The 13,159-nt window shown below is 41.4% G+C and overlaps 1 protein-coding gene across 1 annotated transcript in view; it reads left to right on the top strand.

Annotated features, from left to right (window-relative positions):
• Positions 1-12,649, top strand: part of ism2a (isthmin 2a) — a 34,773-nt gene extending 22,124 nt beyond the window's left edge. The window contains exons 4-6 of the mRNA XM_030081796.1: positions 4,378-4,512; positions 7,605-7,673; positions 9,379-12,649. Coding sequence (XP_029937656.1) covers positions 4,378-4,512; positions 7,605-7,673; positions 9,379-9,896 — 722 coding nt within the window. The 3' untranslated portion in view covers positions 9,897-12,649. The remainder of the gene's footprint in view (positions 1-4,377; positions 4,513-7,604; positions 7,674-9,378) is intronic.
• The last annotated feature ends 510 nt before the right edge of the window (positions 12,650-13,159 follow it).

Genomic DNA, 13,159 nt, shown 5'->3' with positions numbered 1-13,159 from the left:
AACAGTCCATAGAGTTGCGAATACGGACATACAATAGCAAACACAAGTGGCGTCCAATTGTGAATGGTAGTGGCCTTACTAATGACCCAGAAGTACCCAACAAATAATCAAAAGTACCCCAGACACCTCCCAACAGTTATCCCAGAGTGTCCCAAAATGCCCAAAAGTGCTCAATTACCCAAAGGTAACCCAGAATGCCTAAAAGTGCACAAACTGTTACCTAGAAGTACCCCTAAGAGGCCACTCACACTGGCAAGTTTGATCCGCGCCCAAGCACGATTGCCCCTAAAATCCGGATTCTTTGACCAGTGTGATCGCTCCGTATCGTGCTTGAATACAGTACACTTCCCCCGCTCTGGCACGGTTGGAGGGGGTGTGCTTCAGCGCGGTACGGGCGCATACACGAGCACATGCACGGTCACGCACGCGGACGTAAATCATGCAACTTTCCTCCTGCCTCTGCAAAATTGTTTAATGTGCGCAGCTTGATTACCGGCGAATGGCCACGTTGCGCAATCAGTAATCAACCATGTTGTGTGTGTCATTGTCCGTTGTGCTGCTGCAACCGCGTATAAACAAAAGTTGGTTTATAATGAAAGTACAGCAGTCTGTGTGCGGAGATCCGGCAGACCTGGTGCTGGCCGGCACCGCGTCGGCACCGGCCGGCACTGGCCGCGGCCACTCAAACTTGCCAATGTGAGTGGGCCCTAAGGGCCCTATCTTGCGCCAGACTCCCTAAACCCGCTATTTGCGGATTTAGGATGTGGGAAGAGGCGTTCCCCCGTAAAAGTTGCTATCTTGTGCACCTCCCGCTATCCGCAAAACACCTCCGCTACCCGCTATATTATGCATAGGCATGTTTTGGGCATTACGCCAGTTAAACCAATCAATGTGCCAGGTGCCATTGCCTTTAAGGGCAGGCTGCGCTATCCTAAATCCTAAATCCTAAACCCGCGATGGAGAGAGGGAGGTAGATTTTCTCAGGGCTTCTACTGAGGCTAAAGCAAGTTGGCTTTATATACATATTATATATTATATTATAGGCGAGTTAATTCGGGAGGTGGAGCCACATGTGTCCAAGTGGACGTGTCACAAGGTTGTACTGATTGAGTAAAATCCCCGGGTCACACCACACACACACAAGAGGCAGAGGTGTGTCTATGTGTAAACTAATTTATTGACAAGGTAGATTGGGCAAATAAAATATTAAAAATAAAAATATAGCACAGCTGCTGGCTTATGATAAAACAATAAAACGTGCTGGCGTAAGTGTCCAATTAAAACAGTCTTTCCTCTAAACAGTCTATATGAGTAATATACTCAGTCCATTCCGGCGGCGTCCCGGTATCAGTCCGACCGTGTGCGTGGCGAGGCTCCGTCGGGGCGTGCATTGAAGCCGCCTGGGCGCGCTCTCGTAACAGCCCAAACTTTAGGGATAGCGGATAGCGGGTGGTCAGGACCACCCGCTATCCGCTATCCCTTAAGTGTGTGCGCAAGATAGCAACTTTAGGGATAGCGCATGAAACATGCCCACGACGCACCTCCAGGAGCAAATGATGCAGTCGGCATAACGGAGAGCGGGTAGCGGGTGGCACAAGATACTGTATAGGGATAGCGGAAGTTCCTAAATCCGCAATTTGCGGGTAGCGGGTAGTGGCAGCGGATAGCGGGTGGCACAAGATAGGGCCCTAAGTGTCCAAAACTACTTTGTGAGACTGTTTGGACACAAACAGTTCAAAGTACAAAAACAGTTACTCAAATGTAACCAAAAGTGCCCCAACAGTTTCCCAAACTACTTTTGAGTATTTTGGGGTGCTTTTAGAATTGTTCAGGCACTTTTGGGCATTTTGGGTAACTTTGCAGTAACTGTTTGACCACTTTTGGGCACTTCAGGGTAAATTGGGTAGCTGAGTTCTTTGGGGTACTTTTGGGTAATTGGCAGGGCCCTTACATAGGACATTCCCATGTACAAGGGGGTGTGAATTGCTTCTTGCAATGGTGAATCCCGGTCAGCATACCATAACACACTGTTGTATGTAGGAAATTCAAAGGTTTGAATGTCTTCTTGCTCTGTTCTCCTTCTGTGTCTCTACCTAGTCGTCCCTTGTTCTTACTATAGGCCTCAGCCTTTGATGTCAGCCATTACAGTAGCTTAATATGGCTAAACCTGTGGCAGTGCAGCCAAGAAAAAGTCACAGCTTGAAGCAATATAGAAGCAAACAAGATGAGCCCGTCTCTTTTTTCCATATCCCAAAGTCCCATTATGTTACCCCAGCACTGCATTTAAGGGCCCACTCACATTAGGCCCAGTTGCTCTGTATCGTGCTGAAGCACAAATGCCGCCCCTCCCCAGTCTCCTGCTGGCCTGCACTCACATTACCCAAAGCCCAACCACGCTTAAGCGCAATTGCCTCCGGTACGCACGTCATCACATTGAAATACGGCACACATGGCCCGACATCATCAAAAATCGACTTTTGTTTATATACGGTTACAGCAGCGCGATGGACAGCGACACAGACAACATGGTTGATAATTGATCGCAAGAGGCGGCGATTTGCAGTTAATCGCGCTGCACGCATAAAACAACTTTGCGGAGGCAGGAGGAAACGGGGAGGGACGGTCGCATGATTTACAGCATATACATGTTCGCATGCTGCGCGCATGACTATGCATGTGCTCATGCATGAACGCCCGTACCATGCTGAAGTACACCTCCTCCAACCGTGCCAGAGCGGAGGAAGTGTACTGTACTGACGCACGGAACAGAGCGCTCACACTAGTCAAATAATCTGGATTGTGGAGTTAAACGTGCTTGGGCACAGCACGAATGGGCTAATGTGAGTAGCCCCTTACTCTTACTTTGTGTGTGTTTGTGTGTGTGTGTGTGTGTGTTTCTATGTTTCCGTGTTTATCTTGTGAATGGTTTTAAATTAGTGTTAGCTTTTGTGTGTTCTTGTGCACAGTTTTAAATTTGTGTTTTGTTTTTATTGAAGTGTTAAGCACTTTGAGCTGCATGAAAGGTGCTCATTCATTCATTCATTCATTCATTCATTCATTCATTAATACCTTATCACAAAGCACTTGATACCTTTGCATGCTAACAGCTCTAAATGACAATGAGAGGTAAATGTCCGGGAACTTTGATTGCAAATATGCAGAAATCACCTCAGGTGATGTTAGTAACCCAAAGGGATGAGAGAGGCAAAAGAAAACCTGCTGACTCCAGCTTTTTCTGGATGAAGAGTTTGCTCAGTTCTTTTAAACTTATTATGTTCTAAGTTTTCTTCATGTTTTGTGTGTAAAGATGATTTTCTTCTAATGACCATATACACCAGGATTTAAACAGGATAAATCTACAGTATCTCAGTTTGGGGATGCTGCCACACTTAATTATTTAGGATGATTATACAGCTGGATTTCTGCGTAAAAGTCTAAACTAGCGTAGCTGTAAGTGTTGTTCTATGTCTTCTCTCTCTTCCCATTTCCTGAATTACCCACAATTATGTGAATGGTGGTGAGATATATGTCAGGCAGGGGATCTGGAGGAGGGAATGAATTGGCACTTGAGATTAGAGAGAGTGCCTGTTGGGCATTTTGCTGTCCTGCAACACTGTTTGTGTTGGCACAGACTAATGTACTCTGTCTGAGCTTGCCGCTGACATATGTATCACAAACTGAAGACAAATGCATACACACACAGAGACATAGTTTCATGTGCTCAGACTCTCTCTTTACACTCACACACAAATGCCAGCTGGCCGTTCTTCCTGCCTGATCATTAGTGCGATTATGACTTTCCTGAAAAGTATGCAATATTCATTTAGTTGCAGTGCATCATTAACTTCTATGTGGAAACAGGTTGGAGTGGAATAGTTCCAAATCTCTGGGGCAGGGGTTTAAGTTACTGGTATGCTTTTCTCCAGACTAAATATCAGGTTATAACAGGTAAGAATGCAAAGTTTCCCTTACTATGTCTAATTAACTGATACACAGTAAGCCTAACTGCCAGGAGTTAAAAGTTTTCTTCACTTCTTCATCCATTGTTGTTTTGAACCTCATGTTGCAAAATGTCATGCCGACTACAACAGGACAACTTTCACTCGAGCCTTTTGAAATTCACCCACTGTTCCTCCTCTCCTGGAGGTGTTGTTTAAATACAGAGGAGCATGTCTCAGAGGTCCCACGCTGTTGTTTCCCTGGTCCTTTTCAGCCGCTCCTTAATTGCATAACACACATACACCAGCTGGGTGAGGAATTCACAAGGCCAACTTCAAAGCCTGGCCTTTAATATATTGCTTTTTGCTTTTCCTTTTCTCCCCTCTGTGCTTTCTCTCCCTGCCTTCCTTCATCCATCTCTCATCCCGCCTTTCTCAGAATATGAGGAGGAGTGGAGCGATTGGTCACCATGCAGCATTACCTGTGGCCACGGCACCCAGAAGCGCATTCGTTCCTGTGGCTATGCATGCACAGCGACAGAGTCACGCACATGCGACCTTGAGAGTTGTGCTGGTAAGCAGTGTGAATCTTGGTGATATCATCAACTGTCATTTTCTTGATTCTAGTGTGCTGATCTGCCTTATTCTGCCTCGTTTCAACATATTTATACTAGAGCTATAGTCTGCTAGTTGATTGGTCGACCAGAATCTGATTGGTTGATTATTTGCCATGTTAATTTTATCAGGAGTAAGTGCTAATGGGGGTGTTTTCAGAACACCCTGTTTCACAGGTAACAGTCTGTCTTGAGAACACCCCCCTTGTTTTCACAATTTTGGATTAGCCCAACCCACTGGCAGAGACAGACAGGTAGGCCGGTATGTTCTGAACTGAAGAAAAAATTAGGCCTGATTTTCCGAATATTTGCTTAATTAAGAACATTTAATGAACATTTAGTCCTCTACCATGTCAAAGATGTTGTCAGTGTGGCAGCATTTTACCAAAATAGATAGCAAAAAAGTCAAATGCAAACTTTGCAAACAACAGTTTGCGTATCACAGCTCAACGACCACCATGGCATATCACCTAAAACGGTAAGCTAACATGTCTGTGTTAGGTTGCTCCGTCAGTTTTGAGTATAAACATATCAGAATTGGCATATTTCAAAGTTTTAGTCTATTAATCGTTTTATAACTGCAGGTGCACACACCCATGACGACGGCAGCTTCTCCCAGATACACCCAGACCATGCTGGATGTTAAGCCTCCTATATCATTCAAACACAAAAATGATTTTTTTTTTTTTGTATTCCCCCCGGCTCCCAATTAGTCGACTTTTGGTCGAAATTTTAGGACTTTAGTCGACCAAGATTTTCTTTGGTTGACTACAGCCCTAATTTATACTTGTACATAAAAAGTCCTGAAAGAAGTCTAATTGCATTGCAAAGAAGTGGTATTATCTCACCCTACTGGCAGATTTTTTACCTTGTTTTAAGAAAAATAAGATTGTAACACTGACCGGGAGTTTAAATAACTTATACATAGTGATTTTGGATGTTTCACAAAATGTCCACAAAATGTATATATTTAACATTTCTGCAAATCTTTTCCAAAGCAAGCAGTCGCATTTTAGATGATATCATTTTCTCTGCCTTTTATCCAACCATTGGTTTCCCTTCATTCCACTACGATATGAAAATGACCTCTCAGAAACCTCAAACTTTCTCCACACCAGTATTCCATCACCATAATAAAGTTGAACTTTTGTGTTTTTGATGACCTTTTGAAATTTGGTGGTGTGAAATGGCCTCTTCTCTGGAAAATAGTCCTTGGAGAAACATTCACTTTGCACAGCCAGTTATTAACTCTGTGGTTTATGAATGGTGATGAAGAACACAACATTTTAAGGTGGTGTTCCATCTGAAATCCAAATTTGAAAATTGAGGGATTTGGATTATATGTTGTGAAATCTTTAGTAACACTGAACGATTTAATGAAATGCAGGGGAAGCATTGAAAATGTAGGTTGTTGACTGCAAAAAATAACACCCCTCTTTAGTTATTTCCACTTGTTTCTTATCTTTAACTTAATGTACCATGATTCGTTTTGAATATCAAACTCAACTGTTTAAGTTTTCTTGAACTTAAAATCATTCATTGTCTTGACTGTATGAGAATTTTCAGTGTTCATTCAACTCAATCTTGGAAGTTGTTGCATAAAATTAAAAAAAAAGAGAAAAAAGGAAAAAAGGAAACTAATAATTCCAAGTTTATTGATGTTAAAACATTAAAATGAGAAATTACCATTTATTTGAATCAAAGCATTAGGGCTGTGCGGAAGCACAACTGTTTATATTTGGGTTTATATTTGTTCCATGACAAAATTATTTCGATTCAAATTTGGGAAAAAGTGGGCGTGACTCAGTGGATGTTTTTTTTTGTTTTGTTTTGTTTTTTTAACCACAAAGAAATATAAAAACTTGAAATTCTTCCTTATTAAAACTATATAGGTTTACGAAACCCTCTCTAATGACTAGCCATTCTGTAAATCAAAAGTAATATAGTGAATAATATAATATTATAATATTATAAATATAGTGAAAAAAATTGGCAGACTTCTGTCTCTCTGGTGACCAATGTGCTCTTGGGCAACAGACATTTACTTAGCCCAATTCATTGTTGTTTAGCTCATGTTCCCTATTTAGTCATTTGGTCTGGATGTGTATTGTTTATCATGTGCTCTTTGTATTGAATTATTAAGTTTAAGGATGGGTTTACATTATTTGTGAACCATTACTGTTATTGTCTATTCTTTTGCTGTACCTCCACCTGCTATGCGATTTGTTATATATTATCTGTGGTTAAGCTACTTTGAACTAAAAACTTGTATGTAGAAGACAGTCAAAGATGTGATATCCTTCACAAGCAAACCCAGCTTTTGAGACTATTATATGAATTACCTGGAACAAAAATTCCTTCATCAGAAAGCAATTCATTGTTACCTGCTGAATGTGGATTTTGATTCAGGTGCGTCCCACTGAGCATAATTTTTTTTCTTTAGGGTGATATGAAATCTTTGTTTCTTTTAAACCAGAGAGTGAAGTTGAGTTAACAAATAATTATTAGTTACTTCACTTATACAACTTGATATATTGCATTGAAAGAATGGAATCCTAGCAGCTGTATAAACATTTTTAATATGAATTTTTAAGTTAGAACAGTGTGTATGGTCCTTAAAGATAGAGATTTTTTTTACACTCTGTGTTTTCCTTCAACCGAAAACCCAGTTCCTAAGCACTTGCTAACATGGCAAAAACTATCCTCACTCACACTCTTTCAGTTCAAATGTTAGATAAGTTGCCAGACTACTGGAATAGGTGTGATTCAATTTAAAAATAAGACAAGTCTGTCTCTGATTACTGTGTGATAGAAGCAGTACAACCACACACAAGTGCAGAGCCAGTGTTGATGAGTGTGTTTGGACTTTCACTGCCATCTGCCCTGCCGCTCAGTCCACTTGTACACACTAGACCTGCTTCTGCTGGCATATGTATGTGCATAATCCAGCTGACTAATGTGTGTGTTGGTATGTGTGTATGTGTGTACATGTCTGCATTTCAAATTTTTGAAGATAAGATAATGAAAGCATCTTTCTCCCTCTGCCTTGTAGACACCGTGGAGGCAGTGACTGAGCTGACACCCACCCAGACAACCAACAGCACTGACTCTCTAGACACTAGTATGTAGGGAGTGTGTGTGTATGTGTGTGTGTGTGTGTGTGTGTGTGTGTGTGTGTGTGTGTGTGTTTGTGTCGAGAGGTGGGCCCAGAGGGATGGGGGTGAGGTGGGGTGGGGGTACATTATCATGCCTGTTCCATGTAGCCACACATCTACAGTCAACATGCCATACTCTATGTTTCTTAGATAGGCAGTGTTTCTAATAGTGTGCTTCATTGTGCGGGTTAAATGAATCAATTACAAAGAGCGTGAGTGTCTGGTTTGGATATTTAGAAAGCTCCCCCCTCCCTGCATGCTTAAAGGAGTGTTCCGCTGAGGCTGTCAAAGGCACTATGAAACACCAACCATTCTTCCCAGAAATGTTTGAATTGCTTTTTAGTTTTTGTTTTATTGCTCTCCTGCCGCTAAGCGCTGGCTGGTGAACATGATAGTTCTTTTCACTCTGCAAACATAACAAAGAATACACCAGGAAAGGAGAACACGATATAGTGTCTGACATTTTTCTGCTCTCTCTCAACCCCCTGTCCACTATGGAAAACAGAGAGAATAGGTTTTAATTTGACCACAGCCTTATTTTTTGTTGTTGTTGCATTGATCAGTCCTTGGTTAGGCAGTCTAACCCCCTTTCTGTGTTACCATTTCATATTTCAGAGATGGATTGTAGAGTTCAAAGAAAAAGATTTGGACTCGCTTTTTACCCAACTGGCACTCTTCTTTTGGTAATCAAAGCCATCCTGAGTCTTAATCCACCTGAGAATTGATACCTCTATTGCATCCAAAATATTTCCTGGAGAAAGAGAGATCATGATGTGAACAATGAGAGCACGAACATTTGGTTTGTTTGGGTTTTCATTAAAATCACACACTGATGATGGTGTCTTTTTTGTTTGGAATTGAAACTTTTTCATATTTTCATATTTTTCATTCTTTGTATTAAAAGCCTAGCCCAACAGAAGAAGCAGTCACTGAAAATTTTGCTGTTATTACGTTTTTTTTGTCACTTTTGAATGAGCACTTCAAGAAAAACAGTACATGATTTTTTAATGATAGCCTTTAATATAAAACCATGGCTATCCACTTTTGCAATAAAGAGATGCAGGTAGGGCAAATATCATAATATAATATCATCATAGATTACTAATGTACAGCCATTTTACAAGCTAGGGACCACCAATGAGTACCTTGGTGCCTAGTATTAAGTCCTAGGTCCACAAAGCATTTTTACAGCCAAAGCTAAATGGTGTTACCGCAATCGTCACAATGAAAATAACTATTCTTTAGACCACAACTAGCCACAACCATTTAATTTACTGGTTAGACCAATGATTTGTTAGTGTAGACGTGAAAGTAACAATCTGATTCTTTTTCATCTTTCCTGAATCATATCTGTCACCTGGAATAGTTTGTAAATCGCCTCAATTAGTTTTGCTCCACTCCAACTTGGAATGCTACGTGGTGCACTGCTGGAAGGGGTGTGTGTTGCTGAGTGACAGAATCCACCTGCACAAATGTGGTCTTTTACTGATGGAAATTGTTTAAATGAGCATCCACCCAGAGTGCAAGATGAACGTTTTTGTTATCTTGTGTAAGATAAACTATAGGTCAACCAGTCCGAGAAAAGTCTTTACTGAATGTAAGTTCACCCAGGTGTAGTGCAAGAGATTTGTGCTTGATGAATTCTAACCTCCTGCAATTGATTCCCTTCAGATGTGGACAGCTGTGAGAAGTGGTTAAGCTGCAAGAACGACTTCCTCCAGAAGTATCTGCACCAAGTGCTCACAGAGCTCCCCAGCTGCCCCTGCTCCTACCCTTCTGAGGCTGTTTACAGCGCTGTCAACATCCTGGATGCAAAGCTCGACAAGACCTACCGCTGGAGAGACGCAAGTGGACCTAAAGAACGCCTGGACATCTACAAGCCGTCAGCCAGATTCTGCATCCGCTCCATGCTGTCATATGACAGCACTACGTTAGCAGCACAGCACTGTTGCTATGATGACCAAATGAGATTGATAACACGGGGAAAAGGAGCGGGGGCACCAAATTTGATCAGTACAGAGTTCTCGCCGGAACTGCATTACAAGGTGGATGTACTGCCTTGGATCCTGTGCAAAGGAGACTGGAGTCTGTTTCACTCTGTAAGGCCACCCAATAATGGCTTGGGCTGTGGCGATAATCCCCCAGAACAAGCGTTTCAGATGGAACTTAAAGAGGCAAAGGAGTATTAACATCCAGAGGTCATGAGGTCATAACAAGAGGAGAAGATGGAAGCGAAATGTGACTGCCAGTTTAAATCTCCATCAGGCGCAGAAATAAAATAATGCTGTGTGTAAGCGCTTTCAAGTTCTTCACAGTTTTTCTCTTTTTGGTCATTTCCTCCCAAATACTGTGCTATCCTGGAGGGGCGAAAAGTGAAATGTAACATTATTCCAGTCTTCCTGTAGCCATCTGCCATGGGCGGGTTCAGCTTCTCTCCCAGTTGAGCTCCTTTGGCAAATTTGCAAGCTTGATGGGACACATGGATAACTTCTGTTAATAAAACAGGCTGTAACTTTGAAAGCATATGGGGTTATGAATGAAATGAAAGACATGGACAACCACAAAGGGGAAAGCTGTCTTATACTCCAATGTATATCGTCGGTGCACAACAACAACTGAAATAACACTGGTGTTGGAACTTTTGGGAGGCAATGAAAAAACAAACAAACATTTGGTTTGGTTGAATGATCAGTATGTTCTGTAAGTACCCTTTTCAACCAATCCCTGTACCTGTATGAATCTGTGTTGCTGCTATGCTATTAGGATGTACTGAGCTGAGGTGAATGGTTGTGGCGTGTATGTGTACGTATGTATGCATGTATGTGTTTTGAAAGATGAGCTCAATGAAAAGAATATATTTATTGGACTCATATGGGCCTGAAATACAGCAACTCCAGTCTCATGAAAGTCTCATGAAAGGAATTCCTGTCAAGCTGCTAAAACAGGGAACGAAGTCAAATGATCTATTGCCCACTAGGTTGTCTTTAACCCTATTTGGATGGGATTACTTTCATAAGGTTAGGTGGGGTAATGTAATCTTTACCAGAGCATGCATCTCATCGTATTTCCATCTGAATCTTCGTATTTGTTGGGGTACGTTAGAGGAGAGATTCTGCCTTGGCCAATTTGGAGATTAAGTACATAATCTCTTACACATTAACATTACAGAGGTCCTGTTTAAAAGAGATGGTAAACACAGATATGGACTCTTTTATTTATTATTATGTTTTAGTACTACCGTCATCATCCAAGATTTTTAGAGTTCCTAAAAGTCAATAACTGCAATGAACTGCAGATTTAGGGGCTGCATTTTTATTTTATTCTATTCCAGCAGTTCCCCTTGTAGTGTAACAATATTATCTGGACCCTGGTAAGACCAACCACCTGAGCAGCAAAGTTAAAATGTCCTGTTTGCTGGTTCCCACAGCTCTTTCTGTTCCAACAAACAGGATATTTTAACTTTGCTGCTCAGTGCAACAATATGTTAGCTGCAACAATATGTTAGCTAATGTTTTCCTAGCCAATATTGCTGTAAAACTCAATTGCTAATAATTTTGCTTAGCTAAAACTAAAACTTACCATATTAGTTTGAAGCCCTTTGCTGGCTTACCTTTTCTGATACAACATAAGCTTGGTAAAAAAAAAAAAAAAAAAAAAAAAAAAAATCTTAGGTAAAATTGGCTTATATTCACATTCAGGTACAGCACAAAATTAGCAGCTGTGCTAACGAGATAACGATTACTGTTTTGGTGCCATGCCATTGATCCGGTGGCCCATTATTCCAAAACGCCAGCTGTCTGAAACATGTCCCTTTGGAACAAAAGCCCATTAGTCCAACTGCCTGTTATCCAGAAAACACTTGCCCAGTTCTCTGAAGGTCCACTGTTTCAAAAGTACACTGTTGAGTTCAGTGAATACCATTATGGCAGGTTTTTCATCCCTGCAGAAAAATGCATCCTCCCCTGTTTACCCTACCTGTAACCTGAGGAACCCCTGTCTAAACTTAACCAAATTTGGACATTTTTCAGACTGTTGGCATTTTGGAATAATGGGCATTTGTTTTTCAGGATAACGGGCCATCGGACTAATGGGCTTTCAGTACAATTGGAAATTTTTGGGACTATTTGGGTTTTGGAATTATGGACCTTCAGATCAATGGGCAATCCCCACTGTTCCTCACTACTCTTTGATGAGCCTAGCCAGGCTGACTAGTCAATCAAATATGGGGTGGGAGGAATAAAAACTGAGGTTCTGATTGGATTGCACCACTCCTATGAGTGAAAGTAGCCTTTCATTTCCAGCAAAACCAGTCATTTTACTTAGAGGCCTCACTCCATAGAAAGGACTTTAGATTCTTTAGATTCTCAAGTTTCATATTCTCTACACCCAGTGACAACAAAACATTGTATTGACAAATTGAATTGTAAAGTATCAACAATCCTTATGGTTACTCTGCACTGTCCTGAAAACTAATCCAATCCAAAAAAGCTTTATACATTTTTTGGTCATCTTTCTCTCTCTCTCTCTCTCTCTCTCTTTGTCTGTCTCCCTCTGACTGATGTCAAACCTGCCATGTCTTCAGTCTGCATTTTATAGGCTGTACTTTCTCATGTAACATTAAGGGAAATCTCAAACCTCTTGAAACTCATATATACTTAGTCATCTCCAGTGTCAGTTAGTCTTTGCATACTTTGGAGTCTTGGTGACTGAGTTTATATATACCAGCACCTTCTCTGTAATAAGGTTCCTTTTGTTGATTGAAACTCATGCTCATCCTCTTGGCTATTAGCACTTTTTGTACTCAAGCATTGTTCCACTTAGCTGATCTGTGTTGCATTCCATCAAATGCAGCCCTTGAGTGTTCCTTGACACTTAGAGAGAGGCTCTGAAAGAATGGGGGCGTGAAAAGACGGGTGAAAAGTGAGATGATAGTGACTGATTGAGTTGATAGTGGAAAATTAGCTTGTTTGGAAGTGTGTGTGTGTGTGTGTGTGTGTGTGTGTGTGTGTGTGAGAGAGAGAGAGAGAGAGAGAGAGAGAGAGAAATAGAGAGAGAACCATTCAAAAATAAATGGAATTTTCCCCTCTTATTGTTGCTGTTGTTTTATCTTTGCTTTCATATGAGAGGTTCTGTTGACAGCAAAATAGTATACATTTAAAAACTGAAACTGATTCCAGACAGAGGAGAAGTCATCTCATGGAGGTTGATAGCAATACCACCCCCTACCCCCCAGCCAGGATACCCATCTTCACTTCAACTCTGTGTGTGTGTGTGTGTGTGTGTGTGTGTTGGGGGTAGATGACACCAGAGGGGAAACAAGGGACTCTCTGTAAACATGCAAACCTTTTGAAGTTTACTCCTCCTCATTTTTTTCCTTCTCCTCCCTCCTTCCCTCCTGCTGTTCTGAGGCCTGCTGCTCAGGTATGTTGGGTTAAGACACTGACAGCATGTT

Source organism: Myripristis murdjan, chromosome 22 (assembly GCF_902150065.1).
Source record: "Myripristis murdjan chromosome 22, fMyrMur1.1, whole genome shotgun sequence".
In the NCBI taxonomy this organism is placed as follows: Eukaryota; Metazoa; Chordata; class Actinopteri; order Holocentriformes; family Holocentridae; genus Myripristis; species Myripristis murdjan.
This window is presented reverse-complemented; position numbering and strand designations above follow the sequence as displayed.